Source organism: Podarcis muralis, chromosome 9 (genome assembly GCF_964188315.1).
Source record: "Podarcis muralis chromosome 9, rPodMur119.hap1.1, whole genome shotgun sequence".
Lineage (NCBI taxonomy): Eukaryota > Metazoa > Chordata > Lepidosauria > Squamata > Lacertidae > Podarcis > Podarcis muralis.
This window is the reverse complement of record NC_135663.1, coordinates 76,451,138-76,469,623: the sequence shown is the minus strand read 5'-3', so window position 1 is coordinate 76,469,623 and position 18,486 is coordinate 76,451,138. Positions and strand designations below refer to the sequence as shown.

Below are 18,486 nucleotides of genomic sequence, written 5' to 3'. Positions count from 1 at the left end.
GAAGGGCTTTCTTTTATCCATCCTGAATCCTCCAACATTCACCTTCACTGGATATCTATGAGTTCTAGCAATATAAGAGGGAGGAAAACATTTCTCTATCCACTTTTTCCAGGCCATGAATAAGTTTATACATTTCTATCACATTGCCTCTTACTCGCCTTTTCTGTGCCATGTTAGGGAAGTCCAGGAAAAGGCAGAGTCCTATATCCTTCTCATTAAAAGGTAAAGGGACTCCTAACCATTAGGTCCAGTCGTGGCCGACTATGGGGTTTATCGCTTTATTGGCCGAGGGAGCCGGCGTACAGTTTCCAGGTCATGTGGCCAGCATGACTGAGCCACTTCTGGCGAACCAGAGCAGCGCACGGAAATGCCATTTACCTTCCCGCTGGAATGGTACCTATTTATCTACTTGCACTTGATGTGCTTTCGAACTGCTAGGTTGGCAGGAGCAGGGACTGAGCAACGGGAGCTCACCCCGTTGCGGGGATTCGAACCGCTGACCTTCTGATTGGCAAGTCCTACGCTCTGTGGCTTAACCCACAGCGCCACCCGCGTCCCATATCCTTCTCATTACTCACTATATAAAAACCAAACCACAATTCCAACCATTGCTCAGAAGAGTGGCCATGCCTGCAGGGTTTTTATAAATGCAAATAGCATCAGTGCAGGAGAGGAGGGACTGATGTTATATCAGAATAAGGAATGGGTAAGGCATTTAACCTTTTCCTCCCCCTGAATTTAATGCCTGCCCTGGAAGTGCTATTTGCATTGGCAGGGAATCTCCTCTGGAGACCCATGGGAGACACACACACACACACACACACACACACACACACACACACACACACACAGCAAATGCCAGCTTCAGAACAGGGACTTTTCTGAGGGCCATAGTAGGGAAGGAAATGGTGACATCTCTCCTCTATACCTGTGCTCTGATCCCATTAAATTTCAGTCCCACTCTGATACACGTTGTACTGAAACACACACACAAACGTTAAATGAAAAGATGCATTTAATGTTCTGTCTTGTTCGGCCTTTCAGTGGTGATGCAGAAGACAGATTTCTTTGAATATGTAAAGTGTGGTTAGTCATAGCTGGAATAAACTGCAATCTTGCCTTCTCTTTTTGCAAATGTTAAGCAGAATGACTGGAAATATGGTGAGCCTCTCTTTGAAAATGTTAGACTGTTGTTTGTGAACACAGCATTGACTACAATGAAGATCAGGATTTATCCCTCACCCTTTGCTGGTCACAGCAGTTAAACATACAGTTAGGAGACTAAAATGGAAGAAATCAAGCCCTTCCCACAAAGACTAAATGTTTACTACAAACTCAATCTCTTTTCCTACTGCAATGCCATGGTTTCCTTCTAAGTTGCCGAGGATTCTGTGTTAGTGGACTCCAATCCCTACATGGGAAACTACAGTTCTCAAGGATTCCTGGAAGGAGGAATGACTATTAGGCTGATTTAACTTTGGCAGCTCTGCTTTGCAACCAGGGGTGTAGTGCTACATAGTGGTTAGAGTGTTGGACCAGGACCTGACAGAGACCAAGTTTCAAACTCCTACTTGGCCATTAACGTCACTGCCTCTCAGCCTAACCTACCTCACAGGGATGTTCTTGTTGTAGGGATAAAATGGGTCGGGGGAGAACTAACTACCTTGAGCTCCTGGGAGAAACAGGTAGGATATAAATGCAATAAATAATATCTCAGCCTCGCCTCCAATAATGCAGCACTACATTCCTACGCATGATCCCAGGCTGCACGTGTCTCAGCCATAAAGGGTGAGCAGCGAAAGCAGAAGGACGCCAGCCCAGGCCTCTGGCTCCCACAGGGTCGCTCCCTCATTGCTGGTCATCGGCACCACAGGTGTAAGGTAGATCACCACGAACTTGTCTTCCGATTTGGGGGACTCCTCTTTCTCACAAGGTTCAGTCTGGGGCTTGCTGGCTTGGATGTTGTTCCGGATGGTGTCCCCAGCAGGATTCTTCGAACCGGCCAAGGCCACGTTGACCGAGGCCTCTCGAGAGCCCACATCATTCAAGGCCTGGCAGGTGTAGATGCCCTCGTCGGCCTTGGTGAACTCAGGGATGGCCATTGAGCCGTTCTTGAAGACCAGGATGCGCTGCTCCAAGCTCCCGGCAGCCAGCCAGTTGCCCCCTTCTCCCACGTTTGGTCCATTGATCACCACCTCCCGAGTGGAGGTCTGGATTTTCCACTGGATCTCCGGCGGCGGCCTTCCCACCGCACTGCAGTGCAACCGGAGAGTAAGCTCATCGTGCAGCACACTGTTGCCCAAGCTGGAGTGGTATGCCAACTGGATGGAGGGAAGCATGCAGTCCAGCTTCAAGGCTCTCCCAAGGATGAAGCCCTTCAGGTTGTCTGGGGCAGCACAAGTGATGGAGTCCCTCTCTGGGATGGACACTAGAGTCTCCTCCAGCCACCTCTTCAGTCCCCAGACCTTGCAGGAGCAGTTGAAGGGGTTGTGGTTGATCTGCAACTGGGACAGGAGGGGCAGGGAGCTGAAGGTCCCTTCGGCGAGGACGGAGAGCCTGTTGTCGTTCAGCCAGAGGGATCTCAGGTCCCTGAGGGTGCGGAAGGCCTCTGGGGGAACCTTCTCCAGCCGGTTGCTGCTGAGCTTCAGCTGCTGCAGGGCAGTGAGGTTGAGCAGGTCCCCCCAGGGGAAGACGGCAATCCGGTTGTGGCTGAGATCAATGGCCCTCAGCTGCACCAGGGAGGCAAAGGTGCCCTGGGCGACAGCGCTGATCTCATTGTGCGACAGCCACAGGGCCTGCAGGTCGACAACATCCGCAAAGGAGTCTTCCTGCAGGGAGGAGATGTGGTTGACGGACAGGGTGAGAGTGGTTGCGTTGAAGGGCAGGCCGAGGGGAACGGCCCGGAGGTCTCTGTAGGAGCAGTCGGCGATGTGGCGGCCATATTTCTTCTTGGCTACGCAGTTGCAGATCTCGGGGCAGCTTTGAGTCTCCACCAAGAGCAGAGCAGTGAAAAAGCAGAACCATGGACCCATTGCTTCTCCCCATTCAGCTAAAAGAAAGGAAAGAAAGAAAGAAAGAAAGAAAGAAAGAAAGAAAGAAAGAAAGAAAGAAAGAAAGAATTATTGCCTTGTAAACCACTTGTTTCCTGTTGCTACTCACTGATTATCAGCCTGTGCTGATGTGTAAGCAGATCTCTTTGCTGGTGGCACTGGTGTTGCTGAATGCCCTCCCTGATGAAATGCGAGAGGCCCCATCTGTATTGGCATCCCCACGGCTTTTCAATATGCCCCTGTTGACACAGTTAGGCCTTTGAATCTCTTAACCTACATCTGCTGCTATAAATGCTATGGCCTTTTTATGGTGTTGTTTTATGGCATACTTTACTTCCGGGTTTTAACATCTACTGGATTGTTTCAGTGTGTATTTAATTTATGTGCATTTGCATCTTATTGCTTGTGTAATTTGCAGGCGTGCATGTATGAGCTGAGGGACGCGGGTGGCGCTGTGGTCTAAACCACAGGGCCTAGGGCTTGCTGATCAGAAGGTCGGCAGTTCAAATCCCTGTGACAGGGTGAGCTCCCGTTGCTCAGTCCCTGCTCCTGCGAACCTAGCTTTTCAAAAGCACAAAGTGCAAGTAGATAAATAGGTACCGCTCTGGCGGGAAGGTAAACGGCTTTTCCGTGCGCTGCTCTGGTTCGCCAGAAGCGGCTTAGTCATGCTGGGCACATGACCCAGAAAGTGTCTGCGGACAAATACCAGCTCCCTCGGCCAGTAAAGCGAGATGAGTGCCGCAACCCCAGAGTCGTCCGCGACTGGACTTAAAGGTCAGGGGTCCCTTTACCTTTTATGTATGAGCAAGCCCCATTTCAGTATCTAAACCATTTCAGCCCGGGTCCAGGCCTGGATTTGACAAAGAACCCTGATGAACTGGAGATTGGGGGCTTGATTGCAATAGTTCTGCTTCTATTTGGGGGGTTCCTCCCCCAAGAGAGTAGCACTGAGGGACTTCTGCTCAGCCCTATGCAGTCACTGCAACGCAGGGCCCCCAACTCCAACCCCTGGAGCCACTCAAGCAAGAACCTTCTCCCAGAGAGGTCATCCATCAGAGGGACCAAGGCTCCTTAGGTGCCAGGCCTGGACCCAGATTGCAATAGGTCTAGGTCAGTGAGTCTCAAAGGGAGTGGTACTCTCCCCTGGAATTGCCTAGGGGGTGGCAGGGGGCGCTGGAGGAGTAAATGACTATCAAACTTTGAAAGCTGGTCTCACTGGATCAAGTTCATCCATTTTGTTGAATGAATTAAACTAAATGGTTTTAATTGGATTTTTGAATAAATGTACAATTAACTTGTTACTGCTTTGAATTTTCATGTGTTATTATCTTCCTTAATGGGTTGTTCAAAGTGAATCGTGCTTTTTATAGAATAGGAGTAGGAGGCACTGGGGATAATTTACTAGAACCAGGCAGCCAGGGCATGATAGCTTCCTTTTGTCTAAAATCTCCTTCCTTGGAGGTTTTACAGTAGAGGTTGGGTGACCAGGGGGTTGGACTAGATGACCCTTGGTGTCCCTTCCAACTCTGCAATTCTATAGTTTCAGTCTAGTCTCCCAAAACATCCTACATATCCTTGACAAGATGTCCTTTACAGCTAATACGACAGGCTGCTGTGAAGTTCTGTGAAGACGTTGTCTTTCTGAAAGATGACCACATTTCTAAAAGAGGAAGAAAAGTCTCATTGACCGAAGTCAAGGCATCACGCCACACCAGCTTTCCAGTCAATTTCTGATCTCACTTTCCCCAGGGTCAGTGAACTCATGCGCACGAGTTCATCCCAATACACGGAGCTGGAGCAGGCAGTCGGCAGGGCAGGATCTCGCCCTGAAGTTCCACCCTCCATTTTGTGGATGAGCATTGCAGCTGTGCTCAGAGTATTCTTGGCCGCAGTAGGGAGGCAACCATATTCTGGAGCCCACTCCCGCTGTTGTCTTGAAATTACATTGCCAATCCTGGAATAGGATTGCTTTCTGCCAGCTGTGGTAACTGAGAAGGCAGCAGATGCATATCTAGCAACCAAACACTCATACCGCCAACATCGCAAAGCTAGACTACTGCAATTCCCTTTTATGGGGCTGCCCTGGTTGTCAGTTCAGAAGCTCCCGCCTGACTTAGAGCACACGCCGTCAGAGTGTCCAGTGTCTGCACTTGCCCTGCTTCCTTTCAGGCTCAGTTCATGGTTGGCAACCTATAAAGGCCGAAATTATGGGTCTCTAGCAGCTGACCCAAGAGGCTGGGTGCTGCTGGCGCTGGGTCTGGGTCTGGGATGGATGTTTTGTTAAAGTTGATCAAAGGCTGCTGCGGGGCTAGAATAAACTTTATGCAAGGCAGTAACCCAGGGGTAGGCAACCTAAGACCCGGGGGGCCGGATGTGGCCCAGTCACCTTCTCAATCTGGCCCACAGACAGTCCAGGAATCAGCGTGTTTTTACATGAGGAGAATGTGTCTTTTTATTTAAAATGCATCTCTGGGTTATTTGTGGGGCCTGCCTGGTGTTTTTACATGAGGAGAATGTGCCCTTTTATTTAAAATGGCATCTCTGAGTTATTTGTGGGGCATAGGAATTCGTTCATTTTTTTGAGCGGTCAGACCAATATTTATATATGCAACTACGGCGGCAAGGTTATTGATTACCAAAAATTGGAAAAGCAGCAGCGTCCCAACTGAAACAGACTGGTTATCTAAAATGACGGAATACTTCCATATTGCCGAACTAACAGGGAGGATAAGAGGAGATATGGTACAAAAAGTGAATAAGGAGTGGGCTATCTTTAAGGAATACATCAAAATTTATGTGGGAAAAGTAGAATTTCTGACAGATACTGAGTGAATCCAGAAAAGGATTAGAGTGAAAGGAGAGTAAAGTTGAGATAGAAGAAGAGATTAAAGAAATAATTAAATGCGTTTGAGCTAGTTGGAAAAATAAAGTAGCGTAACAAGAACGGCTGGAAGTCAAGTCACTTGGTGGGTGTCCGTGTGGGGTAGGTATGTTGATATGTATAGTATAGGTAGGTATTATATAGAGTAATGTAGATATGTTTTATGTTATGAAAATAAGGTAGTGTGTTGTGTACGTGTATTGTATAAATGTATATGTATGTGTTTTATATCTTAATAAAATTAAATTAAATTAAAAAAGGAATTTGTTCATTCCCCCCCCCCCAAAAAAAATATAGTCCGGCCCACCACATGGTCTGAGGGACGGTGGACCGGCCCACAGCTGAAAAAGGTTGCTGGCCCCTGCAGTAACCTCAGCTAACGTTTTCTGCTGGTGGAACACATAGTGACTGCTAGCATGGCAGGCCTTGGGGGGCAGCATCCTGTGTCTTGCACGAAAAGGATCCCAGCTCCAATACCTGACACCTCCAGTTGAATGCATGAGGGGCAGATGAGGGGAAGCCTCTCTTGACTGACCCAAACCCAAATCTTGATTCAAGTTACAAGAAAGGCGACTCCGACTAAACGTCAGGAAGAACTTTCTGATAGTTAAGAGCAGTTTGACAGTGGAAGGACTCCCTCAGGAGATGGTGAACTCTCCTTCCTTGGAGGTGCATAAGCAGAGGTTGGAGGGCTGTCTCTCTTGGATGTTTTAGTTGAGATTCCTGCATTGCAGGGGGGGGTTGGACTAGATGGCCATTGGGTGCCCCTTCCAACTCTGCAATTCTATGGTTGTTTGCTGCTATGAGACCCTGGACAGCTCCTTCCAGAGTAGGCAGTGCCAGGCTAGAGAGATAAACACCCTGTTGTGTAGATGAAATATCACGGCTGGTCATTTTCTACACATCCTTAGGCAGGAAGCTGCCTTTGACTGAGTCCATCTAGCCCAGTATTGTCTACACTGACTGGCAGCATGCAGGGTTCTCTCTCAGCAGGTCAGTGGCTGTCATGGACTGGCTGGATTCAGAGGGCTGGTGGGAGGCACCAGCTGGGGAACCCCCAAGGGAAGAAGGCTCAGAGCCCAGGGAGTGGCAGTGGGAAGACAATGAGTGGTCAGAGGGAGAAGACAGAGCAGACCGGGAGGAGGAAATGTCGGACGCTGGAGAGGTAACAGGCCTTAGTGAGCTGGGAGAGTCTGTGGCAGAGAGCAGTCCAGAATCAGATCTACCGGGAAGAGTTGCTGTGCTCACTAGGCCTGGCCCCCTGAGCTGTTTATTTCTTAACCACCCTGAGACCCTGCAAGTACAGTGGTACCTCGGGTTACAGACGCTTCAGGTTACAGACGCTTCTGGTTACATACTCTGCTAACCTAGAAGTAGTGCCTTGGGTTAAGAACTTTGCTTCTGGATGAGAACAGAAATTGCGCGGCGGCAGCAGGAGGCCCCATTAGCTAAAGTGGTACCTCAGGTTAAGAACGGTTTCAGGTTAAGAACGGACCTCCAGAATGAATTAAGTTCTTAACCCGAGGTACCACTGTATAGTCCTGCCAACCTAGCAGTTCAAAATCACGTCAAAGTGCAAGTAGATAAATAGGTAAACGGTAAATGGTGTTTCCGTGCGCTGCTCTGGTTTGCCAGAAGTGGCTTAGTCATGCTGGCCACTTGACCCGGAAGCTGTACACCGGCTCCCTCAGCCAGTAAAGCGAGATGAGCGCCGCAACCCCAGAGTCGGCCACAACTGGACCTAATGGTCAGGGGTCTTTTTACCTTTACCTTTACCACTATATAGGGCGGTATATAAATTCCATAAATAAATAAATATTCCACATGGCGTCAGGAAAGTTAACTTATTCAAGGATTGATTGATTGATTGATTGATTGATTGAATTTATATATTATACTAACCTGCTCCTGGCACGCACACCCAGGCACTTGACTGTGGGAACTGAACCCGGGACCGTCTGCATGCAAAGCAGCTGCTCTGCCCATGTCAACTTGTCAATCACTGCTGTGCACAGAGAGGGCAAACAGTTCTCTCCTCTGGCTACTCCAGAAAACGCCTGGTCAGGTCAGGGTTTTGTATTCTGTGGCCGTAACCACCTTCCCTGCTAAGGCCTTTCTAGGGGGAAATAACAACCATAGACCATACAAACATCAAAAGAGCCCATTTCCTCCTCCCTGTCTGCCCCCCTCTTCTCCCTCTGACCATTCATTGTCTTCCCACAGCCACTCCCTGGGCTCTGCTGGATCCAGCCAGCAGCCTATCTAGTCCAGCATCATGTTCTCACAGTGACCAAACCAGATGGCCCTGTGGGAAACCTGCAGTTTCCCGCGACTGGCATTCAGAAGCATCACTGCCTCCTGGCCTCGTCTTCTTATGAAGCCATGTGGATTGGTGCCCACACATTTTGTCTGACCCAATAAATGTTTCTGCCTAGAATTGTAGGGCTGAAGGGACCCCATGGGTCATCTAACCCACATCCCCCCCTAAAATGGAAGAAGGCAGCACACACACTAACTGGTTCCATGTACAGAGTCCAGCTGGAGGGGTGGCTGGTTTTTATTCTGTCTCCACCTACTCTGCGGGCTGCAGACTAGCTTAGGGGGCTACAGGACAGCCTGCAAGGAGCTCTGTCCTCCAGTCCCTTCCTGCTGCCCCCCCCTACTTTAGCACCTGAAGCAGCCTCGTCTCCCTACCTAACAGGAGGGCCGGCCCTTTCTCTCTCTCTTTGGCCTTCGCTATATCACAGGCCCAGAGGCATAGCAAACGCTTTCAGGGAGCGGAGGCAGGGAGACAAGGACTGGCTGCAGAATCAGAAAGGGCATCAGGTTGGGATCGGCAAAGCTCAAACATATTCTTTTTTTAAAAAATGATCCTGAAAAGACAAGGGATGAAAGTTCTCTTTTCGTTACCTCTTTTTCCCCGTGACTCTCCTCCTTTCTTCACGCGAGGGTTTCAGCCAGAAAACTGTGTAAACATTGTGTCGGGTCCTGACAGACTCATGCATTCCAAAAATGTTATTAATAAAGGCGAAGTCCAGCCTCCGACGCTCAGGGAGCCAGAAAAGTGGTTTTGATTTGTCACAGGCCTCGAAAAAAGAAAAAAACCCTCTCTTTTTGTTTTGTTTTGTTTTTTCACTTTTCCTTTGGTTTTGTCCTGAAACGGACCCTAATTCCTGACACATTTCCTGAATTAGAAACTGCCCATCTTCTGTTTTGAGGAGGGGGGTAGCATTGGATCAAGACCCCAACCCCTGCCAGAAACCCCACAATAGTCCGTTGATTTAATTTCCTCCCCCTTTGATTATGTGTTTTCAAGAGACCTGGGAATACATTTTTTATGAGTAGCAAAGACCTGCCTCTCTAAAACAACAGCCTACACTTAATAAAAACAGTGGTGTTTTCCCCAAACTTCCTTATCCCTCCCTTCTTGGCTTGGGTTCTGCCGGCTTCTTAAAGAGACAGCCAATGGCAGCACACAGAGTGCAGTTAGGATGAGTAAAAGCTAGGTTTCTTGGTTTTGCAAAATGCACACCAATAAATGTAAGGCTGGGATGGGTTTGGAAATGCATGCTTCAGGCAAGTGTGCTCTTCAGATAACAGCCACAATAGGCTGAAGCATCCTGCCCTGAGTTTTCTGCTGCACACGACATGCAAGGGTACTTGGTTCCATTTTACAGCCATTACCACTGAGGCTTGGCTGGAGCTCACTCTAGGAGTCTACGGCTAAACAAAAGCATGGGCCAGTAGTGGTTAGAGTGATGGGCTAGGACCTGAGAGACCAGAATTCAAATCCCATTCAGCCAAGAAATTTACTGGGTGACCTTTGGCAGGTCACTCAAGCTACCTCACAAGGTTGCAGGGGAAGAAATACGTGTGCCACCTTGAGTTCCTTGGAAGAAAGGTTGGATATAAATGTCATCCCAAAGGCAGGGCTGATTTCTTGCTTTAACACTGCATTCCTACAAATATTTTCATGGAAATAAGTTCCATTGAACTCAACAGGGCTTACTTCTGAGTAGACATTATTGGATTGCAGTGTTACACTTTCAACCAGAGGCTTCAGTCTGCAGCTTGTTCCAAATCCATGGCAGGTTTTCGTTTCACCTTCTCTCTCTCTTTTTCATTGCACAAACTCACTTAATAATTCACACATTCGCTGTCTCCTCCAGGCTGTGAAGAGCAGAGAGAAAGAGTAAAACGGTGATTGTTTTTCTCCCCAGTGAATAACTGATGAAGCAAGACCCTGTTAAAAGCACATTCCCGGACACACTTCTCCTTGGCTGCGAAGTCCTGTGGAGTTCAAGTGGCTTACTCCCGGGTAAATAGATACAGGACTGCAGCCTAAGATGCACACCAGGGGCAGGCTTTGGCCAAAGTCATTTCTCCTTCCAGCCGAAAATTTCTCCATAAGTATATGAAGAAGTCCATCCCGGTCTCCTTTGTTGTAAAATGGCTATTTTATTCTCTTCTGAAGATGCTTGCAAGGACAAGGGAGCGCTTTCAGCTATGCGAGACCAAGGCCATTTCAGGCTTTAAAACCAGCAGAATCCTAGGCACACCTAAGAGTAAATACCATTGAACATAGTGGTACTTATTTCTGAGTAAAATATATGGCAGCCATGGCACCCTGCCCAAGCCACACCCTTTGCCAGCCCTGCTCTGCACCCTCCCCAAGCACTGTTGTCCGGATGGAATGTGCCTTCGAATTGCATCCATGCCTCTTGCCATCCTGGAGGGAAGATGGTTTGATGGCATGTATAAAAACCTCTATGGGAACTGTAGTGGCACTGTGGGTAAAAGCCTCAGCGCCTAGGGATTGCCGATCGAAAGGTCGGCAGTTCAAATCCCCGCGGCGGGGTGCGCTCCCGTTGTTCGGTCCCAGCGCCTGCCATCCTAGCAGTTCGAAAGCACCTTCAGGTGCAAGTAGATAAATAGGGACCGCTTACTAGCGGGAAGGTAAACGGCGTTTCCGTGTGCGGCTGTGGCTCGCCAGAGCAGCGATGTCATGCTGGCCACGTGACCCGGAAGTGTCTCCGGACAGCGCTGGCCCCCGGCCTCTTGAGTGAGATGGGCGCACAACCCTAGAGTCTGGCAAGACTGGCCCGTACGGGCAGGGGTACCTTTACCTTTACCTTTTATAAAAACCTCTGGCATTCATGTAGGAGAATGCAGCCTCCCATCAAAGGGTAAGGGTTGTGGGATGTGAAACACAAGAGCAGTCAACGTTCCTAGAGTGAACATGTTTACACATGGGGAGGAATGTTTGTCCAGCCAGCAGGTAAACTTCCTGTTTCCTTCTGGGCCGGGACAGACTTCCTCTGCATGTGACTAGAGGTGGGTGTGGCCTCACCTGTGCAGGTAAGGACAAAAGGGCAGGGCAGCAATCTCTCTCTCTTTGACTACATGCATCGAAGAAGCAACATCTGCTTAGCCAAAGATGCCCTCTTGGCTTCCAGCCAAGAGAGGACAGAGGGACTGTTTCCTTATGAGATAAAGATAAAGGGACCCCTGACCATTAGGTCTAGTCGTGGCCGACTCTGGGGTTGCGGTGCTCATCTCGCTTTATTGGCCGAGAGAGCTGGCGTACAGCTTCCAGGTCATGTGGCCAGCATGGTGGTGATTTGAATGTGGGACTCCCCACTCCTAAGGGGCATCCACACCCCGCCTTTAAAGTTCATGGCTTCCCCTCAAAAAATCTTGGGAACTGTCGTTTGTTAAGTGTGCTAGGAATTGTAGCTACGTGAGGGTAAACCACAGTTCTCAAGATTCTTCTGAGGGGGTGTTTGGAATGTGCTTTAAACATACGGTGTGTGTACTAGAGACGGTCGGAGGATGGATGTCGGCTAACAGATTGAGGTTGAATCCTGACAAGACAGAAGTACTGTTTTGGGGGACAGGAGGCAGGCAGGTGAGGAGGACTCCCTGGTCCTGAATGGGGTAACTGTGCCCCTGAAGGACCAGGTGCGCAGCCTGGGAGTCATTTTGGACTCACACCTGTCCATGGAGGCGCAGGTCAATTCTGTGTCCAGGGCAGCTGTCTCCCAGCTCCATCAGGTACGCAGGCTGAGACCCTACCTGCCCGCAGACTGTCTCGCCAGAGTGATGCATGCTCTGGTTATCTCCCGCTTGGACTACTGCGCTCTACATGGGGCTACCTTTGAAGGTGACCCAGAAACTACAACTAATCCAGAATTTGGCAGATGCAGTAAGGTGCCCTTTCAAATCCCTCCTAAAAGAATAAAGATACCACAGTCTTATTCATAAGCAATAAAAAGAAAGTTTACTCACGATCAGGCAGAGCACCATGTGATTCCTGAAGGCAGGCTTTAGGCTTAAAGTTACAAACATGTACAGACAGGTTTACCCCTTAAGGGAGATGTCCTGGGGGACCGTTTGGCTGGCAGCCAGCAGTTCATTCCAGGAAGTTCAGAGGGCGAAAGTAAGATGGAAAAGGAGAGAGAGTGGCAGTATGCCTTGGCCTTTTACCAGGTCTGGAAAGGTCACGCCCACCCACTAGTCACATGCAAGGAAGGATGCTTCAGGCCAGGAGGAACAGGAAGTTTTGACAGGCTGGACCAAGCATCTCCTTGCATGTCCACTCTAGGAAAACAAGGAATGTTGTATTTGACTGCTCCCAGTGGATTACATTCCACACTGAAAGACCTACATTGGCTCCCAGTATGTTTCCGAGTACAACTCAAAGTGTTGGTGCCAGTGGCGTAGCGTGGGTTGTCAGCACCCGGAGCAAGGCAAGTAATTTGCGCTCCCTAACCCGTGGATTTGCGCCCCCTAACCTGTGGATTTGCCCTAACCCCAGATGTTGCGCCCGGTGCGGCCGCCCCCCCCCCTGCACCCCCTACGCTACGCCACTGGTTGGTGCTGACCTTGAAATCCCTAAACGGCCTTGACCCTGTATACCTGAAGGAGCGTCTCCACCCCATTGTTCAGCCCAGTGCCAAGGGCCTTCTGGCGGTTCCCTCACTGCGAGAAGTGAAGTTACAGGGAACCAGGCTGAGGGCCTTCTCGGTAGTGGTGCCTGTGGAATGCCCTCCCATCAGATGATAAGGAAATAAACAATTACAGTGGTACATCAGGTTACATACGCTTCAGGTTACAGACACTGCTAAACCAGAAATAATACCTCGGGTTAAGAACCATTACCCCGGCACTTCATTGGGAAGCTAGGCTGGATTATATTTTAACCCTTGCAAGGTCTAGGGGTTAAAAGGTCTGGCACCCACAAACTCATAGCAATATTTTGAAAAGAAGTTTATAGAATGCCACATATCTCATGCTCTTGGATGGAATGTGAGCCCTGACAGAGCAAATGCCCCTGGAACTTCTCACCACTTGAGGAAGCGAGGGACATAGGGCAGAGATTTGAACAAAGCACTCATGGTTGGCTTTTTCTTGCTCCCTCTACCCAAGAGCTCTTGATTCACCTCCCAGGCCTGTCTGAGGGGGCCGCAGACAGCTTGGGGGGCATGATTGGCTGACCTCAATTATCTGAGCTTGGCAGGGGGAGAACAGAGAACTGGGGGGAGAGAGAAGGGAGAAGAGAAACCTTTGTAGGCACTGGTCAAAATAGGAGCAGTGGTTTCTGTGTCTGCCTTTGCCCTGGACAACGTTCTTAGATCTTTCCTTACCTGCCTACATTCGTACTCAACACCTGTCCTAAAGATACCACAGTCTCTGCCGTGCCTCATTTCCAGATGGAAACACAGGCCCTGGGTGAGCACCTGTAACCCCTAGAATCTCACCCTGCTCAGAACTTGGGTTGGTGTGCAGCCACGTGCAAGTGGAGCAGAAGGGAAGGAAAACAAGGCAGATGAGAGAGAGCCGGTTCCAAAGCTTACTGTATCCCATTGGGAGCTAGGTACCCCTGCCCGTACAGGCCAGTCGTGTCCGACTCTAGGGTTGTGCGCCCATCTCACTTAAGAGGCCGAGGGCCAGCGCTGTCCGGAGATACTTCCGGGTCACGTGGCCAGCGTGACGAAGCTGCTCTGGCGAGCCAGCACCAGCGCAGCACACAGAAACGCCGTTTACCTTCCCGCTATAAAGCGGTACCTATTTATCTACTTGCACTTAGGGGTGCTTTTGAACTGCTAGGTGGGCAGGAGCTGGTTACCGAAGACGGGAGCTCACCCCACCGTGGGGATTCGAACCGCCGACCATACGATCGGCAAGCCCTAGGCACTGAGGTTTTACCCACAGCGCCACCCGCGTCCCTATCATTGGGAGCTAGGTCACGTTTAAAGGTAAAGGTAAAGGGACCCCTGGCCATTAGGTCCAGTCGTGGCCGACTCTGGGGTTGTGGCACTCATCTCGCTTTATTGGCCGAGGGAGCCGGCGTACAGCTTCCGGATCATGTGACCAGCATGACTAAGCCGCTTTTGGCGAACCAGAGCAGTGCACGAAAAACGCCGTTTATCTACTTGCCGTTTACCTATTTATCTACTTGCACTTTGACATGCTTTTGAACTGCTAGGTTGGCAAGAGCAGGGACCGAGCAACGGGAGCTCACCCTGTCGCGGGGATTCGAACCGCCAACCTTCCGATCGGCAAGCTCTGTGATTTAATCCACAGCACCACCCGCATCCCTAGGTCACATTTAAATACCGCCTGTTTCTCTAAGGAGGACACATGAATCTCCCCCCTCCCTTTTTCAGCCTCACAACAACCCTGTGAGGTAGGTTAGACTGAGAGAAAGAGAGAATAACTGGCCAAGGGTCAGTGGGTTTCATGGCTGAGTGCAGATTTGAACCCTGGTCTCTCCCAGTCCCAGGTGCTAGTCTGGCACTCTAGCCACTGCACACCACTGTTTCTTCTGCAAACCTTGAAATGCGGCAGAGTCTGATAGTACCTCCTTATTTTGCATGAGTGGTCCTGCCTTGGATACAGGATTGAGATTGCTACTGGCACATACGGCAGAACCCACCACAAATGATGTCGGAAACTCTTCAGATCCACAGGATGTGGTCTGCTATATATTCTCAACACTCTCTTGAGACAGAAATTCACTCTATTTGCCTATTTCCATTCCGCTCCCAGGCTCAGAAGAAATGGCGCTGCAGAATCCAACTCCAATAACTCATCATAACTAGATTCCCGGTAGAAATATTAGGGGGCACAGGAAAAGAAATCTATTACTCTCTTAATTAAATGGATGTGGAGAGGGCTGCGTTTCCTCTCGTCTTTGTATGTCTTAAAGCATAAAACTCAATTAAAATGTGCTCACAAGAGGCCATTTATCCATAATGAGAATTCTACATTTCTAATGCACATTAAAATGTTGATATTGTTATCAGCTAAGGAGATAGAAAAGAGAAAGCACCATCTCATTTCTGATCTTGATTCCATAGGGATGTAAATCAGAATAAGCCTCAATACTTTTACAAAATTGGCACCAGTACAACTTTGCCTCAGAGCCTGACAAGTATCCATCATCTGCACGTCTGGCAAGATTTTTGCATTTTGCATTTCTCCACTCTTCTTTTCTTTGTTATTTCATATTCCTTCTTTTCCACAGAAGCTAGACAATGACTTCATGCACGCTGACAAAAGCTGAGCTTTTAAGGAATGGGGGTGGGGTGGGGAATCTTGAGAGGGATTGAAGGGAAAGTCAATGATTCCAAAAAATTCATGCGTTTTCCATAGTCCAGCAGACGTCCTTTGGCAAAGGATATTGCATTGTCGAAATCCTTGAGCTTCAAGATGTCATTATTTATTATTTATTGCATTGCATTTACACCCCACCTTTTCATCCAATGAGCTTGAGGCAGCATACATGGGTCTCTCCCCCCCCCCCCCCATTTATTTCCCGCAACAACCCTGTGAGGTAGGTAGACACTCAATGACTGCCCCAGTGATTCCCTACCTTGGGGGGGGAGGGAATCGCAGGCCATGGGGCTGCATTATCTGGATGGAGGTGGGAAGTAAGGCAGTGGTGGTGCTGTGGTTGCAGTCTTGGACTAGGACCTGGGAGACCAGGGTTCAGATCCCTGCTCAGCCATGAAACTCATCTGGAGTGACCTTGACCCAGAAAGCCATGTATGTCACCTTGAGTACAAGCAAAATGTGAAATACTAAGGTAGAGGGGGGAATTTCTCTCCCACTGCAACCCGCCCCTCACTATCACTGCTTCAGCCTGACTGGAAGGGGTCTCTGAACTCTGATAACACCTCTTGCTTGTCTCAGTGCAGGACCTGTGCAGACATTAGGAGTTTAACTCCAAACCAGCATTTTCCCCTCCCCCTCCCTCCAGTATCCTCCCTCCCCCTCCAGTATCCAGAGCCCCTTGTTTTGCATGTAGGAGGCCTGGGGCCACCCCAGATGTTATTGGGCTTCATCTCCCATCAGCCCCAGCAAGCACGGCCAGTGGTCACATCTGCACCATCCACAGAAAGCTCTCTTCTCCCCCTTTAACAGCCATGGCTTGACCCAAAGACTCCCGGGAGCTGCAGTTTGTGAAGGCTGATGGGAATTGTAGGTCCTCAACCCCCCAGCCTTCATTCCCTGGCAGGAGGGGTTGTGTCTAAGAAGGTTTGTGCTTGGTCGGACACATACACAAACTATCTAAAATCAAGGATAGCTGACTGGGGAAGGGCTATCGCCCAGGGGGGGAAGGTCTCTGGCGCAGGACAGACGGAGGTCTCCAGGTAGGGCTGGGAATATTCGTTGTCGGAAACCCTGGAGACAACACTGAGTTAAATGGACCACTTGGTCTGCCGGGGTCTAAGGCAGCATCCAGACTTCCTATCCAGCCTGATGGACAAGGAGCTCTGGTGGACGCAAAAGTTTGCTTGCTGTTTTGTGACATCTGAGCTGTTCTTAATGAAGGGGCTTTGATTTTTGGTTGGGGGAGTAAGTGGCGTTTAACCCGCGTGCTAAGGTAGCTCTGTTTTCTCGGTATATTTGATGGACTCCCCTCCCCCCTCCGCCCTCGTGAATGGCAGATTTATTCGCCTGGCCAACAGCGCCCAGGAGATGACATCATTACCCCTGCCGTGGAAGACGCGGCTGCCCCAACCCATGCACGGCCTTTTCGGCTCCTCCTCCACCAGCGCCCCGATGGAGAAGCGCCACGTGCCAGGACCAAGAGCTGGAAGGGCGGCTCGTCAGTTTCTGCTCCTAAAACACACATGGGCGTGCCAAAACCCTGGCATTGTGGCTACAAACGATCATTGCAAACGAGCCAGTAAATGCTTTTAAATGCCGGTTGCTGGAAGCCACAGGAGGGGAGAGTTTCTCTTGTGCTCAGGCTCTGCTTATCTGGTTGGCATCTGTGAGAACAGGATGCTGGACTAGGTTGGCCATTGGGCTCACCCAGCCGGCTCCTCTTAGGTTTTGATGGAGCCTCCAGGTCCAGGGGCAGTCTATCGAGATTCCTAGGTTCTTTGGGGTATTTGCCCACGGTGAGAAGAGGGTGCCAGACCAGAAGGGCCATTGGCCTCATCCAACAGTCTCTTCTTACCTTCCTATCGGAGAGATGCGGTTGCACAGCTCAAGACTGGCTACAGCCAAAAGATGCTTTAAGCCAGGCTTCCTCAACCTCGGCCCTCCAGATGTTTTTGGCCTACAACTCCCATGATTCCTAGCTAGCAGGACCAGTGGTCAGGGATGATGGGAACTGTAGTCTCAAAACATCTGGAGGGCTGAGGTTGAGGAAGCTTGCTTTAAGCTTTTCCAGTGGATGCTTTGTCGGAGAAGGGATTCTTTCACCTGTATTAACGTGTGCACAAGAGCTTATTCCACTTTGTTTAAACCGATTTTAAAGGGGACGAGGGGTGGCGTGATCCTGCATCAGTGGGGGTCTTATCCCAGAGAGAACATCTCGCCAAACAACTGTCGGGGGAGGGCATGTTTACCGAGAGAGTAGAGGAAGCCTAGAGGGCATCTTGGAAAGATTCCGTAGAAATTTCAAGCATCCAGATTAAATTTCATAAGAAGGAAGGAATGTGAATCGTGCCCACTTAGCTCTTCTTTGTAATCACAAAGGTGCCCTAGCTTCGGTGAAGAACACCCACACACCCTCCGGGAGCTTGAATAAAATAACGACTTCTGCTGATATGCAAGCCCCCCGCGACACACACCTCAGACGCATTTAAAACATGAGTGTGCGCGCGTGCAGCTTTTTACGAGAGCGTGTACACAAACACTACCTCTGTGCTACATGCAGGTAGATATACAGTTGTGTGTTTGTGTGATTTAAAAATCTTGCATGCACGCGCACAATTCTATGGGAGCAGGAATACCCAAGCCTACTTCTGCATAAACGCCCAAGCTCCCTAACTCACTCACACCCCGCGCCTGCATTTAAAACTGCTGCTTATGCACATGGTGCGTGTGCTTGTAAATTTTCACAGTAGCGTGAACACTAAAAGCCTACTTCCGCGCACATGCAAGCCCCGTCCTTAGGTAAACACGCGCACACAATTCATTTGAAACGAGGGCCGCGCACAAAGCGTCCCCGTGTTTCTGGCAAGCGGCCACGCCCTTCCCATGAGATCCCAGGAGCCATGCGGAATCCGAGCCAAGGCCCATCTGCTCTGCTCC

The 18,486-nt window shown here is 49.7% G+C and overlaps 1 protein-coding gene across 2 annotated transcripts; it reads right to left on the bottom strand.

Annotated features, from left to right (window-relative positions):
• Nucleotides 1-997: 997 nt before the first annotated feature.
• ISLR (immunoglobulin superfamily containing leucine rich repeat) lies at nucleotides 998-9,279 on the bottom strand. 2 transcript variants are annotated; one of them, XM_077934454.1, is made up of 2 exons: nucleotides 8,842-9,279; nucleotides 998-3,034 (listed from the first exon to the last, which is right to left on the bottom strand). In XM_077934454.1, exon 2 carries the CDS (start codon nucleotides 3,030-3,032, stop codon nucleotides 1,776-1,778), a length of 1,257 nt encoding a protein of 418 aa, XP_077790580.1. In that variant the 5' UTR covers nucleotides 3,033-3,034; nucleotides 8,842-9,279; the 3' UTR covers nucleotides 998-1,775. The 2 variants fall into 2 exon arrangements, with proteins under 2 accessions (XP_077790580.1, XP_077790579.1); XM_077934453.1 differs by having other exon boundaries at nucleotides 998-3,049; nucleotides 8,842-9,275.
• Nucleotides 9,280-18,486: the final 9,207 nt, after the last annotated feature.